A 24,180-nucleotide genomic window follows, 5' to 3' on the forward strand; every position below is an offset into this window, starting at 1 on the left:
TTCACATTCCTTAAAAAGCCCCAGGAGAAACGTGACTTTTTCTTGGCAAAATTTGAAAGTATTTTTCGTGTAACCCAAGGACTCTTCCGGCCAAACCAAAACCAGGGAGAAAAATTTCTGAACTCCTTCATCCTGGAAAAAACTGAAGAGTTTTATTTTAAAGGTAAAATGTATTGGTGAAAGACCAACTTTCCTTAAAGATAAATTCAGAAGATTGCATTATATATATATTCACAACGAGCCCAAGAGAATAATTGATTTCCTCGTTTATTGATGACATATAACAGCAAACGGAAGAATTAATAGCTGTCCAGAATAAAAAAATCTTTGTGTCACAGATATAGGACCAAGGAAAGGCTCTTCAAAGGGAGAGGAGGGGGAAATTAGCTTAGTTAAATTTACAATAGGATTTTCAACAGCTCTCTTTCCACATTTGTGTTACAGCATCAGCAGCAGAAGCTAAAAATCCAAATGGCAAATGACTTCAACTCCCAGAATTCTCAGCGATGGCTATGCTAACTCTTTATGCCAGTGTTTCTCAACCTTGGCAACTTGAAGATGTCTGGACTTCAAGTCCCAGAATTCCCCAGCCAGCATTCGCTGGCTGGGGAATTCTGGGACTTGAAGTCCAGACATCTTCAAGTTGCCAAGGTTGAGAAACACTGCTTTATGACTTTCCCCTGTCTCCATTAAGTATCTCCAGTCCTATTTCATTCTTTCTTCTGAAAACTAAGACCACCTCTTCCTCTTGGAGATCTAACAAGCCCACACCTTAAGATGCATTTTCCCAGGTCAAGGAAAATCCAGGATTTATTTTCCTTCTAAACATCAACCACACTCTGCCTTTCTTCTGACTCAGGGGAAGGCGCGCCAATAATTCTCCTTTTTCAGGTCCTCACGAAGCCAGGTTTCCTTATTTTATTTATTACATTTACTTGCCACCCATCTCACCACGAGGCAACTCTGGGCAGCTTGCAAAGATTAAGCCAGGTTGTTCCTTCGACCAACCGATTCCCAACCAATGTAGTGTTCTCTCAACTGTGGCCAAGTGGACTTCAACTCCCAGAATTCTCAGCGATGGCTACGCTAACTGGAATTCTGGGGCTTGGAGTCCACCCGCCTGGGAAATTGCCATCCCTGAAGTGATGGGCTCAAATTCCCTTCATCAATAAGGTCGTCAGGAATCGATTTCTTCCGTCTTCCACTCATGAGGAGGTTTTACCACAAATCTTGCTCTAGAAAGGAATATAATACCTATAGATAGCCTCTATCTATCCAGAAGGAAAAAAAAATAGATAAATGGATAAACTGATCAATTTGAGGGCACAGTTAGGAGAACTGCACGAAAAAGAGAATTTTTGGGGTGGATTTTCTATGCCAGATGTTTTCTGGGCCCCAGATGTTGAGAGAGGACCTCTCCTGACTCCAGTCAAAGGAAGAAGCAGCTGGCATCCACTCAAAATGTCACGAACAACCTCAGGAATTTGTGAGTTTCTTCCAAGTCTGACCGCACGGCAGTTGGGGAGGAGAGCTGGAGTATGCAAATATTTTGGGGTTCCTTAAGGTCATCTATGCTTTTTGGCTGGCTGAAGACTGAGCCAAAAATCCTCCACAGATTGTTCCCCAACTTGGTGTCTGCCAGATGTGTGGGGTAGCGGCACCCATCGTGCTTCACAAGCCAGATATCATTTTGAAAACTTCCCGTTTGCGTATTATTCCGATTCCTTGGCTATTCAAAGTCCAAAATCAGCCAAAGTGCCTTTCGAGGAAAAGAACTTGAAATAGAGAAATTGGGGACTATTTTAGTCCTAGTCAGAGGTCTGGGTTCTGAGATTTGCTGAGGGAATGTCCAGCTTTGCAGCCGGCACGGCTGAATTTTATTTATTCAGGAAGCGCTGTGTGTTTTGATTTGATTTGAAATAAAATGCAGGCAAATCAATTTTTGGGGGGGAAGCTAATTGGAAGGCCACACACTGCAAGAGAGAGGGAACCTGTCCATTTCCTTTTCCCTCCCCCAACCTCTCCTGTCTCTCTTCCATTAGAAACCCATCAATAAAAGAGGGCGTTTAAAACTCAGGGTTGCGATGAGGGGTTTTGGGTGCCCCCTGATCTTGGCTGTTTTCATTACCCCAAACTAGGCAACATCTTCAGTGCTGGGAGGAGGAGGAGGAGAGAGCGAAGCCATCTCCCTTCTAGCCCTGCTGATGTTACTTAGCTGGGGGATGCAAACCCCCCCAGCTGAGGGAGCACCAAGGGCCCCTCAAACCCTGATCAGAAAACTTGGGTAATTTCCCAAAGCATTTTGCACATTCAGCTTATCCAAAGTAGTAGCAGCAGCTGCGGCATGAATGCTATGATTTAAAATGTGTCCGTCACTAAACGGACAAGCAGGTTAAAAACTGGCCAGGCTACCCTGTTGAGACTGACTCGCCATTTGCTCCATCGAGAGAGAAATTCCATTCCTGCAACCTTCGGAACTGTAGTTTTTTTTTTTAAACTTGCAAGAGGTATAAAACTTTCATTTTCACAAGGGCCTGCCTTCCGCCACAGGAACCCCCCCCCCCCAAAAAAAACAAAATTTAAAGCCAGGTTTAGAAGTACACCCGGGATTAAACCCAGGGCCTTCTGCCCTCCCCCTGCTGGGTCGTCTCTTTGACTAGCTCTGCTTTCCCAGGAGCTCAAATCAAAGGCAGGAGGGCAAACTGAAATGCAGACATTCACGGCTGCATCTCATTTTCCCAATTGAAGAAATCCTAGTTGGTGACGGGCCTCGGTGGTCAGCAAGGAATCCATCAACGGCATAAAATCAGGTGGGCGAGAAGGGGCCTCGGAGACCATCTACTCCAAACTCTAGTTCTGAACATATATATTTAAAAAGGACGGCCGAACAGAAAAACTACAAGTCGGATGCACGCTTGAACCGAAAGCAGGCCTTCTCCCACGTGCGTGTGAACGCTCTCTAAAAAGGTGCCACCGATACGCTTGCGTTAAAAGCCACGAATCTGGGTTTCTTTAAGGAAGCCTGCGTAATAGAAGGAGGGGCATTTTGACAAACTTTTTTAAAAATATATATATATATATAAATGCAAGCCTGTTTTTTGCAACCAGTTATACAAACCTTTCTTGGTTTGTGATGGATAAGGACTAAAAATCTCCCCCTTTGGGAGATTCGGCCATGCTGTACGCTCCATGCTGGAGCCAGGCAGGGAAGGAGAATATAAATTCACAAGTTTTAATCTACATTTCTTCCATCTGTCTCGGTTTTCTGCTCCGGACCCTCAAGCAGCTCGCAAAGAAACTTTTAAGCTAAGAGGAAGACTCGGCTTTTTCCTGGCTAGGGAGCATCCTGCCTCGAGAGTCTCCACCTCATGCGTGTGTCGTCCAGGGAGCCAGTCGCTATCTCTGCCTGCCCCGTCTTCAGAGCGCAACAGGAGGCTTACTTCCACGCCTGGCGCTTTGCAGAGAAACGACAACTTGAATCTCTTCTCAATGCCCAAAGTGTCTGGTCACAGCAATAACTCGGCAAGATCTGCCAAGGATTACCGTTTTTTCCCCCCCTCCTGCTTCCTAAAACTCCCGAAGGAACCTTCGACCAACGCCGTGCACGGAAGCCTTCGGCTGCATCTGAAGGAGTTTGGGAGGGGGGGGGGTAGATGGGCTTCGACCTACCTCAGTATTAACCGGCCCAAATTCCTTTGCTGCTTTTGCAAGAAAAACGGGGAGATTTCAAAAGAGAGCGAAAGGGCCCCCGTTCCTCCTTAGTGTTCCGATTGGAGCCGCTCCGAGGCCGTTCAGGTGGGTTGACCAGACCCATCATTCCCAGCCCCACAGTCCTTCCTGGCCTGGGGTGAGCAGCAGCTTCGACGCGCCTCAATCTTTGAGCCCTCCGCTCCCCCGGGGGGGGGGGGGGAGGATTGCAAAAGGGGAAGCGACAGTCGGGCCGAAGGGCGGCACTGTGACTCCCAAGGAGATCTCCGTGCTGTGTCGAAAAGCTCCACAGGTACACAACAGCGTGGATTTCCGTTTCACACAGTCATGTTACACACGCACACACACACGCACACAAACAAAAACACCAATCAGTACTTTTTAAAAACCCCTCCCCTCCCCTTTCCTATCTCAAACTCCACTTTTAAAGGGAAGCAACTGTAGTGTGCAAAACAAAATGGTCCCTCGAAGACAAAATGCTCAGGTGTGGATTCTCTAAAATGCCCCCCCACCCCATTCCCCCCTTCCCCCCCCCCGTTTCCTGAGCCTCTCTCTCGCCTTCCTCACAATGTCCAGGTACGCACACTTCCAACACCCCCCCAGCACGCACGGAGGGCTTCTCCCGACAGCTAAGCTGGTGAGGAGAGACAGTCCGACCTATGTACAGGGTGAATTGGAGAGGAGGCAGGCGCATTGAGGGCTGCGCCTGGGAGGCCACGCTGGGCTCTATCTGGAGGTGTCCATGTTCTCATCCGTAAACTGATCGCAGTGTTCAATGACTTTCCTGGTACGGGAGAAAGAGAGAGAAAGAGAGAGGGAGTTGGAAGACGCAGCCGACGGGCATCGCCTCTGCTGGGGAGTTTCTTAGTTTAGGGCAGAGGGAGAGGAGAGGGACCAAAACTGCAGGAGGGCAGACAGGTTGGGGGGGGGGGAAAGGGGGGCGGGCTGCAATTTTGCCAGCTGTGGTGGATGAGGACGGACAACATAGTTTCCCATTGTTCTCTGGTAAATGCCAGGAGGAGGAGGAAATAGGGAGAGGAGGAGGAAATAGGGAGGAGAGATGGAAGAGGAAATAGGGAGGGGAGGAGGAAATAAGGAGGGGAGGAGGAAATAGGGAGAGGAGGAGGAAATAGGGAGGAGAGATGGAAGAGGAAATAAGGAGGGGAGGAGGAAATAGGGAGAGGAGGAGGAAATAGGGAGGAGAGATGGAAGAGGAAATAGGGAGGGGAGGAGGAAGAAGAAATAAGGAGGGGAGGAGGAAATTGGGAGGGGAGGAGGAAATAGGGAGGGGGAGGAGAAAATAGGGAGGGGAGGAGGAGGAAATAAGGAGGAAATAGGGAGGAGAGATGGAAGAGGAAATAGGGAGGGGAGGAAGAAATAAGGAGGGGAGGAGGAAGTAGGGAGGGGAGGAGGAAATAGGGAGGGGAGGGCAGCCCTCTCTGCCCCTGGGAAGGCACCTTCCCCCCAAGAGAGCTCACCTTCCCATCTCCTGGGTCTCTGGCCGTGCTGATGCCATCTGAACCATGTCCTGGAGGAGCTGAAGGCCGCCTTCCTTGATCAACAGGGGGCAGTATTTGTCCGCTGGAGAGGTGGGGAGAAAAAGGAAGCGGTGAGGGGTTGAAGGTCAATCTGAAAAACTGGGTCTGTGTCTCCCCCCTTTGGAAGACGCCAGAGCCAGGCCCCCTCCACTGGGGCTCCCTTTGGGCACGCAACGCACACCAGGCGGCTCTTTGGAGAGGCCCCCCCCCGCCGCCTCCTTCCCAGCTGACCCCAGGGCTCCAGTGTTCCCGAAATGCTCTTGGGCTCCTTAGGCCAAAAGGAGGAATTGGGGCAGGAGAGGGGGAAAAACATTGGAAGGGGGAGACTTACGGTAGACAGAGACGAGGTTGTAAAGGGCCCAGGTGGCCCAGTGTTGGCTGACGGGGGAGACCCCCTGAGGGAGGAGTCTCAGGATTGGCTCAAAGGACCTGTTTGAAGGGGCACAAAAATAGTTTAAGATCAAGGGGGGAAGACGGAAGGGAGGGAGGGAGGGAGGCGAAAAGGAAGGAAAGTAAAGTAGGAAGGATGGAAGGAAAGTAGGGAGGCAGGGAAGAAGGAAGGAAGGGATGGATGGAGGAATGGATGCAGGCAAAAAGGAAGGAGAGTAAAGAAGGAAGGAAGGAAGGAAGGAAGGAAGGCAGGGAAGAATGAAGGGAGGGAGGGAGGAAGGAATGGATGCAGGCAAAAAGGAAGGAAAGGAAAGTAGGAAGGAAAGGAATGAAGGAAAGTAGGGAGGCAGGAATGAAGGAAAGGAGGGAGGCAGGAAGGAAGGAAGGCATGTAGGCAGGTGGAAAGGAAGGAAGGGAAAGGAGGGAGGGAGGGATGCAGGAGAAAACGAAGGAAAGGAAAGTAAGAAGGAAGGAAGGAAAGTAGGGACGCAGGGAAGAAGGGAGGGAGGAATGTAGGCAGGTGAAAAGGAAGGAAATTAAAGTTGGGAAGAAGGAAGGAAGGCATGTAGGCAGGTGGAAAGGAAGGAAGAGAAAGGAGGGAGGGAGGGAGAAAGAGAAGGAAGGGAGGGAGGGATGGATGAATGAATGCAGGCAAAAAGGAAGGAAAGTAGGAAGGAAAGGAATGAAGGAAAGTAGGGAGGCAGGAATGAAGGAAAGGAGGGAGGCAGGAAGGAAGGAAGGCATGTAGGCAGGTGGAAAGGAAGGAAGGGAAAGGAGGGAGGGAGGGATGCAGGAGAAAACGAAGGAAAGGAAAGTAAGAAGGAAGGAAGGAAAGTAGGGACGCAGGGAAGAAGGGAGGGAGGAATGTAGGCAGGTGAAAAGGAAGGAAATTAAAGTTGGGAAGAAGGAAGGAAGGCATGTAGGCAGGTGGAAAGGAAGGAAGAGAAAGGAGGGAGGGAGGGAGGAAAGAGAAGGAAGGGAGGGAGGGATGGATGAATGAATGCAGGCAAAAAGGAAGGAAAGTAGGAAGGAAAGGAATGAAGGAAAGTAGGGAGGCAGGAATGAAGGAAAGGAGGGAGGCAGGAAGGAAGGAAGGCATGTAGGCAGGTGGAAAGGAAGGAAGGGAAAGGAGGGAGGGAGGGATGCAGGAGAAAACGAAGGAAAGGAAAGTAAGAAGGAAGGAAGGAAAGTAGGGACGCAGGGAAGAAGGGAGGGAGGAATGTAGGCAGGTGAAAAGGAAGGAAATTAAAGTTGGGAAGAAGGAAGGAAGGCATGTAGGCAGGTGGAAAGGAAGGAAGAGAAAGGAGGGAGGGAGGGAGAAAGAGAAGGAAGGGAGGGAGGGATGGATGAATGAATGCAGGCAAAAAGGAAGGAAAGTAGGAAGGAAGGAAAGAAGGAAAGTAGGGAGGCAGGGAAGAAGGGGGGAAGGAAGGCATGTGGGCAGATGGAAAGGAAGGAAGGGAAAGGAGGGAGGGAGGAAGAGAAGGAAGAAAGAGAGGGAAGGAGGGAGGAAGGGAGGGAGGGAGGGAAGGAGAGAGGCCCCATAGAGTTGTTTATAAAAACAATGAAGAGGAGATAGAAGTAAATGAATCATGCAAAATAGCCCAAGCGGCATCTCTTCCAAGGCAGGCAGGGATGGAGAAGAGATCCAGGGGAATCCGGCTCACCTGTAGTTGATGTTCCGCCTGGAATTGACGTCCCAGCGTTGAATGGCTGCCCACATCCGGTCCACCACCTGGTCTCTGCTGGGCTCGGCGATCAGCCAGGCCTCTGGCCCGTCGAACATGATGTGGGAAAGGACCCCGCAGGCGTTGTATGACACTTCGATCCCGTCGGCTTCGCTGTCTAATAAATTGCTGTCGCAAAAAAACAGGGTCCGGAAGTCAGGATTTCGGTCCCCAAACAGCGTGAGGTCAGTGTGACCCCTTAAAAAGAGCACAAGCCATCTCCACAGCCCAAAACAATTGCAAACCTGGACAGGGGGAACCACAGAGGCCATCTAGTTCAGCCTTTTGAACTCTGCTCACTTGAAGGCCACACAGGGCGGCTTGGAAACTCCAGGACTGAAGTACAGGTGGGCCCTCTACTTGAAACTGGTCCCTAAGTGAATCTGAGGTCCTGATGGAGCCCCCCTAAAGCTGTTTGCGCCCCAGTTTCACAGTTCTGACTTTGGCCCCCTCCCTGTGTCCACATGACCAGGTTCTGGGCACTCACAGCACCCCACTTGGGAGTTTTGCCAGAGAGCAAATCAAGGGGTTTGCTTTGTGACTGTTCGAAAAAGATTGAAAAAATGTCAAAATAGCCATGACTGGGAGAGACATGGGAACAAGGCCAGCCAATGAATAGGCATAGCGACTCAAATCAGCCAATGGGAGCTTAAGCAGATCTGTATCTGCAATATAAAGCATGCAAATATCCTTTTCGCTGTCCTTTTCGCCCCACCGCGATGCAAGGGAGGGGATTCACCTGAAGACGCTGATGAACTGGGAGGTCATAAGTTGAGGACGGAGAGCTTGGACTTCGGCTACGTTGCCCAAAAGCCCTAGCATGTTGCGGTGTAGCTCCTGCTTGTTCGGAAACTCCTGCAGGGGTGGGGAAAAAAAACGGCAGCCCATCGTCACGGAACCTGGGCAGGAATGATAGGACCCTAGGCAGGTAAGTCCTCGACTTACAACCACCGCGGAGCCCGGAATTTAGGTGGCTGAGCGAGACATTCGTTAAGTGAATCTTAAGCGGGCGGATGGAGAAGGAAGGGGGCTGCCCCACGTTTGCCAAAACCCAGCCAAGAAATCAAATCAAATTCGACACCCACTTTCAAACACTCCAGGAAGAGTTTCATGCCGCTGTAATTCAGGAACATCTCACAGTTGCTGGGCGTCTCGTCGGTGATGTTCCACAAAGCGCTCCAGGAGAATTCCATCACCTGGTCGCACTGCCCGAGCCGAGGAAGAGGGGTGGGGGGAAAACATTCATTGTCAGGAAGAAAACACGAGAGGGGAGGGGGGGGCAACCTGGCAGAAGCAGCGTGGCCCAGTGGTTAAGGGTTAAGGGCAGGGTCCATGAAACTTCACACCATCCCTCTCTCTCCGTCTGGCCAAACTCCCGGGGGGAGGGAGGGGAAATGGAGGGCAGGAGGGCAGCGCATTCCCCTTGGCTCGGGGCGGAGTTGGCGAGGTGGGATCTAAAACCAAGGAGATCCGAAACTTACTATTTTATCCCCCAATTTCTTCTGAATGAGCCTCAGCATGGTCTGCGGGAAGAAAAGAAACGAAGAACTCAGTTACAGATGGGAGGGGGCTGGGTGGCAGAGGATGCCAATGGGGAGGTTTAGACTTTGCCCTTGGATGGTTTGATGAGAGATGGTGCCACCTTTAACAACGTCAAAGCAAAAGTGTCTTGAGTTCAAGTGTCTGAAGCTGAGTTCAATGCAGAGATGTTATTAACTTCTTTATTTTTTATTTCCTTGGTCTCAATATATTTTAGACTGTGTTTGTTAAAAATCTATACCGTTTACGGGCTCTGGGAAGTCGGGAGGGGAAGGGAGGTGGGGTGTTAGGGGGGAGGGGGGATACATAGTATGTGTTAGATTTTAAGGTAATGTGACTGCACTTGTATACTGTTGCTCTTTAATTCCACTATAAAAATAGGACAATATATTAATAGATTGTAGAAATACACCGAAAGGAGGAGTAGAGGGATAGAAGAAAGAGGGGTAGAGAGGGTGGGAGAGAGGACTGGAGGGAGGGTGAGAAGGAAGGGAGGGAGTGTACCGGGAGAGGGGAGTCGAGTCGTAGAGGGGGAGGGGAAGTAGGATAGAGGGGAAGGATGGAGGGAAGATGGAAAGTTGGAGGGGGGCGAAAGAAAGGGTGTATGGAGGGTCGAAGAGGTACATTGGGTTTATATTTTGGGGGGTTTTGTTGACAAGAGGAATGGCTGTGTTTATTGTTTAATGTTATATGACCCTGGTTATGCACAGTATATATGTGACTGTACGAAAATGAAATGGAAAATAAAAACACATTTACAACAACAAAAGTAATAAAAAAAAGAAGAAAATAAGAAAAGCAAAAGTGTCTTCTTTTCTGAGTATCTTTTCCCCCCTCCTGATTCTCCAGCCAGGCATCCATAAAACCTCTGAATCCCAAAATCGGATGTCCTTGAAACCCAACATCAGAAGAGTGGACGCAGGATCCCACCAGGGCTCCCCGCCCAGCGGTCACACAATCACACTTCAGGCTCTCAACAAGCACCCTGCATTTAACTGCCCAATGCAGCAAACACAATTTATTTTTAATGCAAAGCATTAAGCGAATCCTCCCCCCGCCACGGTGAACAAACTTGTCAAAAGTCTTAACAAGGGCACACAACGGCATCGCTCTTGCCGCCACCCCTACCACGTGTGAGGAGGAGGAGGAGGAGGAGGGGGCCCCGAGCGGCCCCGTCTTCAGCCAAACCCACCATGACGAACCCCATCCGTCCGACGGCCTCCTTGTGGTCGTTGTCCACCTGGCAGACCAGGGCGTTGCAGAGGTGCACGGCGATGCGCTGGATGGACTCGTCCTGCCGCGTCGGGTTCAGGATGTTGAGCAGAAGCTCGTTGACCCGTTGGTACTGGAACTCCAGCTCTTCGGGGATGCTAAAATTGCACAAGGTGAGGCAACAGTTCCTCTGCACCTGCGGACGGAAACACCTGGGTGAGCCAGCCAGTCAGAGCGGCCGGGGGTGGGGCTTGGGATGCCGCCATCCTTCCCACCTTTGCCTTGGGCAGTCCTTGGCTTACAACCGTTTGTTTAGAGACTATTCAAACTTAACAACGGCACGGAAAAAGTGACTTACGTCCAGTTTTCAAACTTATGACCATTGCAGCTTCCCGTGATTTAAATCCCGGCGCTTGCAAACTGGCTCATATTTATGACGGATGCAGCCTCCCGTGGTCATGTGACCCCCCCCCCTTTCGCGACCACGTGACAAGCAAAGTCGATGGGGAAATCCAGATCCGCTTAACAACCGGGCTAGTAACTTAAAATCTATAGTGATTCACTTAACAACTGTGCCAGGAAAGGTCATAATCCGGGGCAAAGGTGCACTTAAGAAGTGTTTCACTCAGCCACAGAAATCCGGGGCACAATTGTGGCCGTATGTCGGAGACTGCCTGTGTTTGAAAAACAACCAATGCATCGATGCCACGGGGGTCTCTGATGCTTGGGGGGGGGGGGTTGACTTGAGGAACAATAGAGAAATTGGTGTGGGGGGTGGGGTGGGGAATCACAGGGGAACTTCCTGTCTTTTCGACATATATAGAGCCGAGGTGGCACAGTGGTTAGAAGAAGAAGAAGACGGAAGAAGAAGAAGACGGAAGAAGAAGACGGAAGAAGAAGAAGACGGAAGAAGAAGACGGAAGAAGAAGAAGACGGAAGAAGAAGAAGAAGAAGAAGATGATGATGATGATGATGATGATGGAAGAAGAAGAAGAAGAAGAAGAAGAAGAAGAAGAAGAAGAAGAAGAAGAAGAAGAAGAAGAAGAAACAAATGAAAAATGATTCAGATAAAGAATTATACTCTATGTCTCCTTTTTAATCCCTTGAAGTTGAAAGAAAATTAGATGTCCTAGAAGGACTCAAAAACTCCTCACAAAGCCCAGGAGGAGATGAAGCTGAAGAAGCGAAGGTGATTTGCAAATGGGCTCCATTTAACAAAACTGCAGAATTGACCCAACGTTCCCCTCAGCCTCCACAGCTTTTCCCCCTAAAGCCCAGGGGGGACTCAGAGGTCCTGGAACGACTGTTTTTCAGCGGTACAAACACCTGGAAAGGAGCAAAGAAGGGACAGAGACGCTCACCGTCACCTCCTGGTAGGACTCCATGCCGTTCAGCACCACCTGGATGACCTGTTGCCGTAACCGGGTGCTCTGCTGGGTCCGGTACTCGGAGTTGGTGAGGTAGAAGAGGGCGGCGCTTCCCGTCACCTGGATATTCTTGTCGTACTTGTGGCATTTCAGGGCAATGATGACCAGCTGCAGGGAGAGGAGAAAGGATGTTATTTTCATGCCCTTTGGCTCTTTTGGATGGATATGTTGTGGCCCGCCAGTGGCCAGTGGAGCTGGCAGCCGATTCGGACAGTGAGGAGGTTGGGGAGGAACCTGGGCCAGTCCTGGAGTCTGGGGAAGGCTCTGTATCGGAGGCAGAGAGGGGGCCAGGGCCGTCTGACAGTTATCAGCTGCCTCCAGAGTCAGACATCAGTGGGGCAGAAGAACAGCTGGAGCCTGTTCCCAGTGTGTGCATGCGCAGCATTGCCAGATGAAGGGAAGAGCTAAAGAACAGGGGTCAACTTGGGAGTAAGGCCACCACAGGTGGATGATGAACGGCCCCTCCCAGAGGAAATAAAAGAGGAGCAAAAGGGGAGTGGAGTTTGCAGGAGACAATTTGTTCGCTTATTTCAGGAGTGTGAAGATCTGTCCGTGAATCTCAGAGACTCTGTGCCCAGCCTTTCCTTCCACAGCTCCTCATTTGGAAAATATTGACATGGCAGCTTTTCAAGCCAGATAAGGTCTGTGGTCCTAAATACTCCTTTGAAAGGCTGTTTTCCAGGCCTTGGCTGAAAGTGGATGAGAGGAATTCACATTCGTTTGATAAAAGGGGTATTGTTAGGACCAGGACTCTTCCTCATGCTTTTTGGGGAAGCCGAGGTCAGAACAGGATAATCTTCGACTTACGAACATCCCTTGAGTGGCCAAAGTTAAAACGACACCCACAAAGAAAGACATATAACCAGTCCTCAGACTTACTCACCTTTGCCACACGCTCTCCACGATAAAGCATTTGGCACTTATTTATGACCTTGAAGTGTCCTGTGGGGTCAGGGGATCGCCAGTTGTGACTGTCCAGCAAGCACAGGGTTTCAATTAACGGCTTGTGATTCCCTCAACTGCAGCGAATTCCTTAATGCCCGTGATATAAAGGTCAGAAAATCAGACACGGCTCGCTTAAGAACCACACTTGTTCTGCAACAGAAATTCTGATCGCAAATGTGTTTGTAAGTAGAGGACGACTCCTACTCCTTTTAGCTTCAGAGGGGGGGGGGGTGTAAGAAAAGCTGGTGTTGGAAAACAGGAGGAGGAGGGGCGCTGGGAAACCAGCTTAGTTTCGCCAGAAAGGCCTGGCCCCTGCTGCATTTGAGCCCCGGGGGATTGGGGAGAGAGAAAAATAAGGAGGCAGCTCTCTAGGATTTTCCTTGGTCGCTCATAAAGCCAAAAACATAATTAAATTGAGCTGTGGGGAAAAAAAACTCCCCCAGGAAATCAAATTGGTCTCATCCAGGTTGGTCTACAAACAGGCCTGGAAAAATATCTGATTTTTGCCCCAGTACAGATACATCCTCGACTTACAATTGAGCCCAACGTATCTGTCGTTAAGTGAGAGAACTGTTAAGTGAGCTTTTAAGACCTTTCTTGACAGAGTCGTTAAGGGAATCGCTGCAGTTCTTCTGTTAGTAACCTGGTTGTTAAGTGAATCTGTCTTCCCCATTCCCTTTGTCACAAGGTCGCGAAAAGGGATCGCGCGACCTCAGGACACAGCAACGGTCGTAAACAGGAACCAGTAGCCAGGCCTCTGAATTTTGATCCCATGAACATGGGGAGGGGGATGGTTGTAACTCTGAAAAATGGTCATAATTCACTTTATTCAGCGGCGTTGTAACTTTGTAAAGGCAAAGGTTCCCCTCACACATACGTGCTAGTTGTTCCTGACTCTAGGGGGCGCTGCTCATCTCCCTTTTAAAGCCGAAGAGCCAGCACTGTCTGAAGACATCTCCGTGGTCATGTGGCCGGCATGACTCAACACCAAAGGCGCACGGAACGCTGTTCCCTTCCCACCAAAGGTGGCTCCTATTTTTCTACTTGCATTTTTTACAATGCTTTCAAACTTCTAGGTTGGCAGAAGCTGGGATGAGTCACGGGAGCTCCCTCCGTTACGCGGCGCTAGGGATTCGAACCGCCGACCTTTCTGATCGACAAGCTCAGCGTCTTAGCCACTGAGCCATCGCGTCCCTTACTGTAACTTTGAACAGCCACTAAATGAACTGTTGTAAGTGAAGGACGGCCTCGTAGTAGAAGCCGTCCCTTTCAATGATCCCTAAATGGCTCCCTGTAGAAGGATGAATCCCATCCCTTCCTAAACCTTCCTCTCTCGAGAAAGGCAATCAGGAGAGAGAGATGGGGCGGCTTCCAACAGGAAGGCTGGGCTGACCCTGAGCCCCTTCCCACCCCCTCATGGCAGCCACACCCCCCCACCTTGAGGGCTCTCAGGAGCTGCGTGCAGCGCTCGATCCGCACAATGTCGAAGAGGATGTTGAGAGCTCGCGACGTGATTTCCGGCCGGTGTTCGGTGTAGGCCTCGATGGCGTTGAGAACCTGCTCCTCGTTCTTCTCCCCGGTCACCTGGCGGGGTTGAAAGAGGAGGCAGATGAGAGGCCGGGAAGGAGGCAAGCGAGGAGGAGCCACACACACACACACACACACACACACACACACACACTTGCCCAGGGCTCTGCTGTTACCTTGTAGGCCGGGATGTGCGTGACGTGGCAAAGGGAGACCTCAAACAGCCCCAAGAACTGCAGGGGCCTTTTCAGGTTCCGGAAGGGGGCGATGCTGCTTTTCCCGGGGTGGGTGCTAAAAGGGAGAAATGAACAGGCTGTGCACAAAGAATATAGCATCATACAGTTGGGGGGGACGGACCTCGGAGGTCATCTAGCCCAAGGGTCCCCAAACCTTCGGACCTCGGGGACCACTAAATCCATCGTTTTAAATCCCGCAGACCACTAATAGCCTCTCCTAATGAATGGGTGGGCGTGGCTAGGTGGTCATGTGGCTGGGTGGGCGTGGACAACTCGATGTCACTCAGGTCGAGGGGTGCCTTGCTGGCCTCTACTCGCCCCTCCCTTCCCAGCCCCTCCTCCCCTGCCCTCCCGGGCTCCTTAGGGCCCCAACAGGAAGCAGCTGCTGGAGCTAAGCAGCCCCCAGGAGAAAGAGTTGGCAAAACAGCTCGGTTCAAATTGGATCTGGCCGAGAAGGAGGCTCAGCAGAAGCACCTCACTGAGGACTAGGAGCATAGACCTTCCAAGCAGAGGGAAGACCTGTGGGAGTGCAGGGCCAGGTGCCGGCGCCTGGAGGCTCAGCGGGCTGAGATGCTCAGCCAGTTCCAGGCCATGATGCAGTCCCACTGGAACGAGGCCCTCCGGCTCTTTGCCCCCAGCGGCTCTTCCCTCCAGCCTTCGCCCAAAGCCCCCCACCAGGAGGCCGAAGCAGACCCCAAGTCAGGATTTCTGCCCCCCATAAAAAGACCCCTAAGGGGGAGACCCTCTGCAGCAACACAAGCATCCATTGCACGTATTCATCCCAGGGGCCGTAGTTAGAGGACCCTCTGATTTAGTGCCATATAAAAAAATGGCAGATAATTTTTCTGTGGACCACCAAAATTTTCTCATGGGCCCCCAGTGGTCCACGGAGCACCAGTTGGTGGCCGCTGTTCCAGTCCACCCCCCTTGCCAAGGCAGGAGCCCATGGGTCACGAAATGTCTGTGAGCCCCGAGGAGCCACAATTCAACCCTGAGCTACAAAGGTTCCACTGATACCTTCCTTCTCCCTTCCTGGTCAGCCTTGTTCAACTCACCTGGCCTGGTCTGTCTTCTCATCCAAGCAGGCGACGGTGCAGTTGTCCAGCATGGTGTGACCGCAGATGTCCAGAGAGGTCAGGCTGCTCAGATTCTCCACGAAGAGATTCAGGACTTTGCGGGTCAGCTTAAATTTGTAATAACTGGACAGGCAGTCTCGGGAGATGTCTAAATGCCTGAAGGCAAACGAGAAAGAGATTCTCCGACACCCAGGTCACGGTTCTCCCAAAAGGGCTTTCCCAGAAAGGCAACTGGGTTCCCTTTGTTTTTCCTTGAAGCCGTTTCGCTTCTTATCCAAGAAGCTTCTTCAGTTCTGAAAAACCTCTGAAGATGGGAAAAAGTTGCTCAGAACCAAAGAAGCTTCTTGGATGAGAAGCGAAACGTCTTCAAGGAAAAAACCGAGAGAAAAAACACTTTCAGGAAGCAGTCAAGTTTCCCAACTTAGATATTCATTAAATGGCCCAAGATTTCGGGGATCTTTGCTGGCCAACAAAGCTTAATAGTTATAGACTAAGGAGACTTATTATATAGACCAATGTTTCCCAACCTTAGCAACGTTTGAGGTGTGTGGACTCCATACATCTTTGGCTGGGGAATTCTGGGAGTTGAAGTCCAGGCATCTTAAGGTTGCCAAGTTTGAGAAACTCTGCCGTGGCTCTCACCGTCAAGGCACAGCTTGGTAGGAAGCTTGAGAGACCGCCTGCTGCCAATTACCTCCCAAAGACCCATCAGATCCCACAGATTAGGCCTCCTCCGGATTCCATCTACCGGCCAATGTCGATTGGCGACTACCCGGAGGAGGGCCTTCTCTGTGGCTGCTCCGGCCCTCTGGAATGAGCTCCTTGCGGAGATTCGGACCCTCACCTCCCTTCAGGCTTTCCGTAAAGCCGTTAAAACCTGGCTGTCCCGGCAGGCCTGGGGTTGACGAGTTCCCTTCCCCGCTCAAATTGTGTGACTGTTGATTGTTTTTAAAAATTGTTTTCTCTGTATCTGCTTGTTGTGTTGCCTTGTCTGTACCACACACACACACACACACACACACACACACACACGGGGTTTGTTAGCCGCCCTGAGTCCCTCTGGGAATAGGGCGGCATAGAAATGAAATAAACCTATAACCTATAAGCTGCTGGGTGACCTTGAAGCAGCCTCTTGAGGAGATTCAATGCTTACTTTCAATTTCCCCCAAGTCTCCCCCCCCCGCCCCAACATTCATGGCAGTCTCACCCCAAATAGTAAGGAAGCACCAGCAAACATGACATGGCAGCTGACCAGGAGGGGGAGGGGAGGGGAGAAAAAAAATGTCTGGCACAGGATGTGTCCTGCAAGCCATCTTTTCTTTTGGGTCTTTGGCCTGACACACTTTCTATTATTTGACTAGGCATTTTCTATGGTGGGAAAATGGGAGGGGGGATTGTACGGAGTTAGATGCTATGTAGCCATAACAACATTCTTTCCTAGAAAGCCAAGGTCATCCTTTGTCTTTGCACCTCTGCACCTGACCAGGATGGGTGGAATCTGTCAGCATGGCAGTGGGAGATTGGACTATGGGATGGACTTGTGGGTGGGTGTGGGGGCAAGGCGCTACTTACGCTTCAAGGCGCTAGTCGTCACTTATAAAGCCCTTCATGGTATTGGACCTGGGTGCTTGAGAGACCGCCTGCTGTCAATCACCTCCACTAGACCGATTAGATCCCACAGATTAGGCCTCCTCCGAATTCCATCCGCCGGCCAGTGCCGACTGGCGACTACTCGGAGGAGAGCCTTCTCTGTGGCTGCTCCGACCCTCTGGAACGAGCTCCCCGTGGAGATTCGAACCCTCACCACCCTCCAGGCCTTCCGCAAAGCCCTTAAAACCTGGCTGTTCTGACAGGCCTGGGGCTAAAGAGCTGTTGCCCCCGTCTCAAATGGTATGACTGTTGTGTGGTTTTTAAATTATGTATTGTTATGTTCTGTCTTTTATTTTCTGTCTGTACCCCCCTTCCCTGATTTGAATTGTGAGCCGCCCTGAGTCCCCTTCGGGGGAAAAGGGCGGCATATAAATATAATAAATTCAATTCAATTCAATTCAATTCAAGATCTTGAACTTTCAACTGGACGGGGGAAACTGGGAAACTTTCAGATTCAGGTTTTCCCAGATGTGCCAACATGGCTCTCTTCATCAATTGGAACTTTGAGGAATCCTTTGCCTTGGACTCTGATTTACTTTTGGATGCTATATGGAACCCTGACATACTGATTCTAATGACGATTGCATGCATAAAATGATGCGTATGAGCCATAAAATTACTTATTTTTACTGGAAATCCTTCTCTAAAGGTCTTATTTCGTTCTGTGGTGCTTATTCGTTCCTGTTTTGTTCTCCGTTCGCTCCTTCTTCTTCGTTTTTCTCTCTCCTCCCCCACCTGAAAAAAAACCGCAGCAATTCTTCCAGAGAGACTGACCTGAGTTTCCGCAGCTGAGCTATCACCTGAATGTGCTCCTCGGACAGATCCATGTTGTACAGCACCAAGGAGGCGAGGCTGTCCTTCCACTGGGTCAGGAAGTGGATGTCGTTGAGCTGGATCCCGGAGAGATCCAGGGCGGTGAGGGAGGCCAGCGGCCGCAGGAGGCTTTCCACGTTGATCCCTTCCATCAGCCTCCCCAGGTTGAGGAAACGCAGCCGCCGGAAGCCTTCAAAAGTGAAGTCCTTCACCAAGACCTGCCGGCTGGGGTTGAAGTCGTCCTCGCAGCCGCCCGGGTTCTCCTCCTCGTAAAAGAAGTTGGTGCAGCCGAAGAGGCTGAGCGACACCAAGGTGGGGCTGAAGCTGCCCAGGGTCTGGAGGCTCTTGGCCGTCAGCTTCTCGCAGTTGGTCAAGAAAAGCTCCACCAGGTCCTGCAAACGAAGCAAAGGGGAGCATGAAGGGATGGGAGGAGGACCTTGGGGGATGAAGGGAAGAACTGCTTCCTTACCTAGGCTCAAGCCAGGCCTTCTTAAGGGGCTGTCATGTCTTACAGAAGACCCAATCTAGGATTTCAAAGAAGCATGCCTAGAGAAGGAGCATCCATGCAAACACCGTTATCCAATAGATGGGTGAAAATGGACTGTGGGGACGGCCTTGGGGGGAGGAGGAAGCACCAAGGAACCCACTGATAAAATCTTCAGGCTCCCTTCCTGGTTTCTCATCACCAGAAGCCAACGCTCTCAACTTAAGACACACTCTGCAACGGGAAGGGGCTACAAAGAGATTTCCGATACGACGGGCAAGGACGGGTCCCTTACTTGCTTCCGAATGGCCTCCAGGTCTTGATCCTGGACAATGTCGCCTCGCAAGTGGATGCGGGCGAGCCGAGTGCTCCGGGGATCCGAAAAGAGACTAAAAAAGTTTTCGTTGTGCTCAAACAAGGTGTCTGCGTTTACCAGGTCCACGTAGCTGGGGAAGAAAGAGACAAACCGGCGTCAAGGCAGAGATGCCCTGGGGATCTTGGCAACCCACCGGAAGCTAGAGAAAAACGTCAATATTTGTAACTTACTCGTTGACTAGCCTGTCGCAGATCTCGCTTGGGAGGAAAATATCCGTCTGGAGGCGGAAAGTCTCGTTGTCCAGCAAGTAGCAGAGAGTCCCTTCCAGGTTGTGAAGACAATAATCTATGCACAAAGTCATCAGCGACTCTGGGCTGTCGGAAGCCATCTTGGGGCCGTGGAGGATGGGAAAAGGGGAAGGGAGAAGGTGAAGTCAGCTTAGTGATTTCTCTCCTGGGTTTTCCCTCCAAAGAGATTTCTGAGTGGGCTTTGAAGTATATCTCAAGGCAGCTACGGTCAAAAGCAGAAAGAGAATGTTAAAATATAGGTAGTTCTCGACTCACGACATTTCACTTAGTGATTGTTTGAAGTTACAACCGGACTGGAAAAACCAAAGTAATAATTCAGCCTCCCACAAGATAAACTGTGGCAGAACATTTTTTCAGACGAGTTGCAAACTCACTGCAGCCACCTAGAACAACAGAAAAAAGAAATAAGACCAATTATACAACGTCTTCCAACAGAAGGAATGTCCACGTGACTTTATCAAAATGTGCCTGACCACACAACCCACTACACCATGACCGACACAAGATGTGAAAAGGGCAACGTTACCAAACTTCAGAAATGTATCAGAAACATTCACCAGGCTATGACAACCACTTGGCACAAACCACAGCACACAAACCAGCCGAAGCTCTCCAAAACAGCTTAAGTAAGCCAAAGGAAAAAAAAAACCTGAGCCCAACATTTATGTACATACGGCAGACAGGAGGAAGACTAGCAGATCACATCCTTGAACACCAACTAGCGATCAGAAGAAATGATGAAAAGCTCCTTAATCTCGCAACGGATAGACAGACTCCAACCATACTTTCCTAACAGAAACTGCGAACATTCTAGACCAAGCAAATCCAAAAATTCTAGAGAATTCTGCGAAGCCTATATCACTCAGGGAAATCAGCTATCGACAGGCACATAGAGATAAACCACATTTACCCACCACTCAAAAGAGACAACCGAAAAGCAAAGGGAACAGAAAGAGCAGAATGCATGCTCTCTAGCAAACAACAGCCAGATAAGCAGGGATTAACACTAGACAAACCATCAAGCAGAAAACCATACTTTAATCAGGGCAAATATCAAGGAGAAAAACCACAATCCTACCAACACCAGCAGGCCAAGCTTTTGTATATAAAAAGGAAGCCAAAACCACATTGACTAGCGCTGATGTTACCTAGGATAACAAAACATTTGCAAGCAAAGAACCAAACTCAGAAGCACCAAAGACGCCAGAGTTTCAAATTTGTATGACATGAATTCAGGGAGCTGAAATTTAATACATACCATATTAATACAACACCGTAGTATAAAAGGGAGGGGGGAGGATTTTGTATGTTGTGTGAAGCCGTCCTTCGTGTTAAATGTGACTATGATCACCGCTTCCAAAGGTGGCTTTTATGGCTCATGAATCACAGCAAAGCATGCAGAAAGTTTAAAAGTCACATAAAACGCCGATGATTATCACGGGTACATAGATTAAGTTAAGGGCACATTTTGTTAAAAGAAAACGTAAAATGAGTTTATGTTGGGTGTTCCACATCAATTCTCCCAGCCAAAGGGCCAACACCACAAGGGAATAACAAGGCAAGTTGTGCCAAATATAAAACTCCCAACATCTCAAAGCAGATTCTGTGGATGATGCCCAAACTAGGAAAAATGAATTCAACCTCTCCATCTAATCCAGTTTCTTTTTCAAATTTGGCAATTTAACAGATTAACAGAATAACAGAGTTGGAAGGAACCTTAGAGGTCTTTTGAGTCCTATCGTTTCAGACCAATGGTTGTCCAATCTCTTCTTAAAAACTTCCAGTGTTGGAGCATTCACAACTTCTAGAGGCAAGTTGTTCCACGGATTAATGGTTCTCACTGTCAGGAAGTTTCTCCTTTAAGGAGAGGCTGGTGGTGGTGGTGGTGGGGATTTTAAGAGGGGTGGGCTTCAGCACCCAGGATTCCCCAGACGGTTGAAAAACACTGGCCCATCTCACTGTGTTGGAAAAGGATGAAAACTTTCGCTTTCAATAGCCTTTATTTTTCTAAGCATAGAGAGGAGGGGATTCTTTTTTCTTTTAACTTTCAGTTTTCCTCCTCGAGTAACTGATCTAAATTATTTAAATTTGTTAAAATTAAATTAATTGGATTGAATTAAAACAATTGATTTAAAAGTCCTGCTTTTCTAGGCTACTGGCCGTGGTCTTGGTTTGTGAGGATTCTGGAGGGGCAAAACCAACTAAAGAGCAACACACACACACACACACACACCCGCTTCCTTAAAAGGGGGCGGATCTGCAGAAGGACCCGCCCCCATGCATTCAAGATCACTGAAGGATCTCAAGGGAGGATCCCAAAGGGTGGTTTCGTTTTTGTTAAATTTCCAAAAAAGGCAACTGGACTGAAAACAAAACCCAGCTGCCTTTTGAAGGAGGGGGAGGACCCCCTTTGGGACCACCATGATCTGGAGCAGTGTTTCTCAACCTTGGCCACTTGGAAGATGTCCGGACTTCAACTCCCAGAATTCCCCAGCCAGCATTCGCTAACTCTTTATGCCAGTGTTTCTCAACCTTGGCCACTTAAAGATGTCTGGACTTCAACTCCCAGAATTCCCCAGCAGTGGTTAGGACAGTGTTTCTCAACCTTGTCAACTTGAAGATGTCTGGACTGAAGTTGAAGTCCGGACATCTTCCAAGTGGCCAAGGTTGAGAAACACTGATCTGGAGGATGACAGAGAGATCCCACCAGATCCCTTCCAGCAAGAAAAGAGACCAGATCTGCTGCTCCTTCGGGGCCCAGCCAAGCTGGGGAGGCGGCAGGTGCAGGACTACAACTCCCATCCTCCTCCTCCTCCTCCTCCTCCTCCTCCTCAGAGCCAAGGGGAGTCTTCACACTTCCACACACACACACACACACAACCACACACTCCTCACACAAAGTCACACCCACCCCGGGAAGGCGGGGCTCCCTTCCCCTCCGGCGTCCCGGCTGCCATGCCTCCCCCACAACCCCCGCGGGCGCACTCACCGGACTCTCCGCCTGGCGGCGGCGGCGGCGGCGGGGGGGGGTGTGCGAGTGTGTGTGTGTGGGGGGGGGAGGGGGAAACAAAGCTCCGCCGCGCGGCTGGTTCCGTTTCCGGCGGGGAGGGGGAGCGCGAGGGCGCAGTTCCCACCGGGGTCCGATCTCCCCGTTCCCTTTTTCCTTCCCCCCTGGCGCTGGCATTGGCAGCGGCGGCCGCTGTCAACAAACCGATGCGTCACTTCCGGCGGCCGTGCCTCCCATCTCTTCCCCCCCCCCTCCCCTTAGAGCACCTATATGGGTGCAGCGAGGAAAGCCTTCCCCGCCCGGTCCGGGAAACAGAGGTTCCTCGCCGCAATTCCTCGCCAAGCAGCCCACCTCACCTTCTTGTGGGTTGGGGGGGAGGGGGGGGAAGGATGATGGGTGTTGTAGTCCAACCCCTGCAGTTGCCCTGGAATAATCCCCATAATCCTCCCCCCCAAGGATCCTTGTGCCGCCTGCAGGAGAAGGAAGGCAGTTTCCCCATTCCCTTAGCCCAGTGTTTCCCAACCTTGGTGACTTTAAGTCCTGTGGACTTCAACTCCCAGAATCCCCCAGCTGGGGGATTCTGGGAGTTGAAGTCCACAGGACTTAAAGTCACCAAGGTTGGGAAACACTGCGCTTAGCCATTCCCTCCCTCTCTTGATGCTGAAGAGAAAAGCGAGGGTTTTCTTTCCTCAGAAGGGGGAGGAGGAGGTCAGCCTAGGAGGTGTGTGGTCAGGAGCCCCTGACATGGCTGCACTTTGCACCCCTGCCCCCCCCCCGCCTGAGCAGTCTTCAAGGGCAGCCCTGCCTAAAGCGCATTGCAGTAGTCCAGGTACCTTTTGCTTGCTCCCACTTTTGCAAGGGTTTCTTCAAGCGTTTTCCCCTTCAGGGGTTTGCAGGGGTATATTTTGGGCAGCAGGACTGACAGACAGACACTGAATGGATAGATAGATAGATAAGATACCGAATAGACAGACATGCATAGGCTGTGGATGGATAGATCGATTATCCTACCTTGTTTCCCTGAAAATAAGATTTATTTTCTTTTGACCTACAAAATAAGTGCATGGAATTATTTTCGGGGAGGTCTTATTTTTGAGGTGCAGGAGGTGGTGAGCGTGGTCACCTCATTGCTGCTGCTATGTTGCAATATTTTCAGGAAGGGCTTATTTTAGTGCATGCGCTCAAAAGCCCAATTGGGCTTATTATCCAGGGAAGTCTTATTTTTGGGGAAACAGGGTACTATACAGAAGACATGGATTAGATATTTGGATGAATGGGTGATAGGGGAGATGATATATATATATATATATATATATATATATATATAGATATATAATAGATATATAGATAGATAGATAGATAGATAGATAGATAGATAGATAGATAGATAGATATAGATATAGATATAGATATATATATAGATGATAGATAGATAGATAGATAGATAGAGATAGATAGATATAGATATATAGATAGATGATAGATAGATAGATAGATAGATAGATAGATAGACAAACAGACAGACAGACAGACAACAGACAAGATAGATGATATGTAGGTAGGTAGGTAGGTAGGTAGGTAGGTAGGATAGATAATAGAGTTAGATTAGATAGATGATAGATAGATATTTAGATATTTAGATAGATAGATGATAGATAGATAGATAGATAGATAGATAGATAGATAGATAGATAGATAGATATAGATATAGATATAGATATAGATATAGATATAGATAGATGATAGATAGATAGATAGATAGAGATAGATAGATAGAGATAGATAGATAGATATATAGATAGATGATAGATAGATAGATAGATAGATAGAGATAGATAGATAGATAGAGATAGATAGATAGATAGATAGATATAGATAGATGATAGATAGATAGATAGATAGATAGATAGACAAACAGACAGACAGACAACAGACAAGATAGATGATATGTAGGTAGGTAGGTAGGTAGGTAGGATAGATGATAGAGTTGGATTAGATAGATGATAGATAGATATTTAGATATTTAGATATTTAGATAGATAGATAGATAGATAGATAGATAGATAGATAGATAGATAGATAGACAGACAGACAGACAGACAGACAGATTAGATAGATGATAGACAGACAGACAGATTAGATAGATAGATAGATAGATAGATAGATAGATAGATAGATAGATAGATAGATAGATATTGAATAGATGATATAGATAGACAGACAGACAAACAGAGGCATGGATGGATGCATGCGTGGGTGGGTGGGTAGACAGACAGA

The 24,180-nt window shown here is 49.4% G+C and overlaps 1 protein-coding gene across 1 annotated transcript; it reads right to left on the reverse strand.

Moving 5' to 3' along the window:
• Positions 1–726: 726 nt before the first annotated feature.
• ZER1 (zyg-11 related cell cycle regulator) lies at positions 727–22,120 on the reverse strand. The gene is made up of 16 exons (XM_032232701.1): positions 21,886–22,120; positions 18,819–19,098; positions 18,568–18,718; positions 17,750–18,180; positions 15,305–15,481; positions 14,190–14,304; positions 13,924–14,070; positions 11,476–11,649; positions 10,095–10,310; positions 8,845–8,886; positions 8,449–8,568; positions 8,103–8,218; positions 7,304–7,492; positions 5,578–5,675; positions 5,187–5,289; positions 727–4,492 (listed from the first exon to the last, which is right to left on the reverse strand). The coding sequence occupies exons 2-16, from the start codon at positions 18,974–18,976 to the stop codon at positions 4,435–4,437; spliced, it is 2,295 nt and encodes a 764-aa protein (XP_032088592.1). The 5' UTR covers positions 18,977–19,098; positions 21,886–22,120; the 3' UTR covers positions 727–4,434.
• Positions 22,121–24,180: the final 2,060 nt, after the last annotated feature.

Source organism: Thamnophis elegans, chromosome 16, assembly GCF_009769535.1.
Source record: "Thamnophis elegans isolate rThaEle1 chromosome 16, rThaEle1.pri, whole genome shotgun sequence".
In the NCBI taxonomy this organism is placed as follows: Eukaryota; Metazoa; Chordata; class Lepidosauria; order Squamata; family Colubridae; genus Thamnophis; species Thamnophis elegans.

Coding starts and splice junctions, on each gene's coding strand:
- ZER1 (XM_032232701.1), bottom strand. CDS start 18,976: ATGGCTTCCGACAGCCCAGAGTCGCTGATGACTTTGTGCATAGATTAT. Junction 11,650..13,923: donor AGCTCCTGAGAGCCCTCAAG/GTGGGGGGGTGT, acceptor CTCTCCCTGCAG/CTGGTCATCATTGCCCTGAA. Junction 8,219..8,448: donor TCTTCCTGGAGTGTTTGAAA/GTGGGTGTCGAA, acceptor CCACCCCTGCAG/GAGTTTCCGAACAAGCAGGA.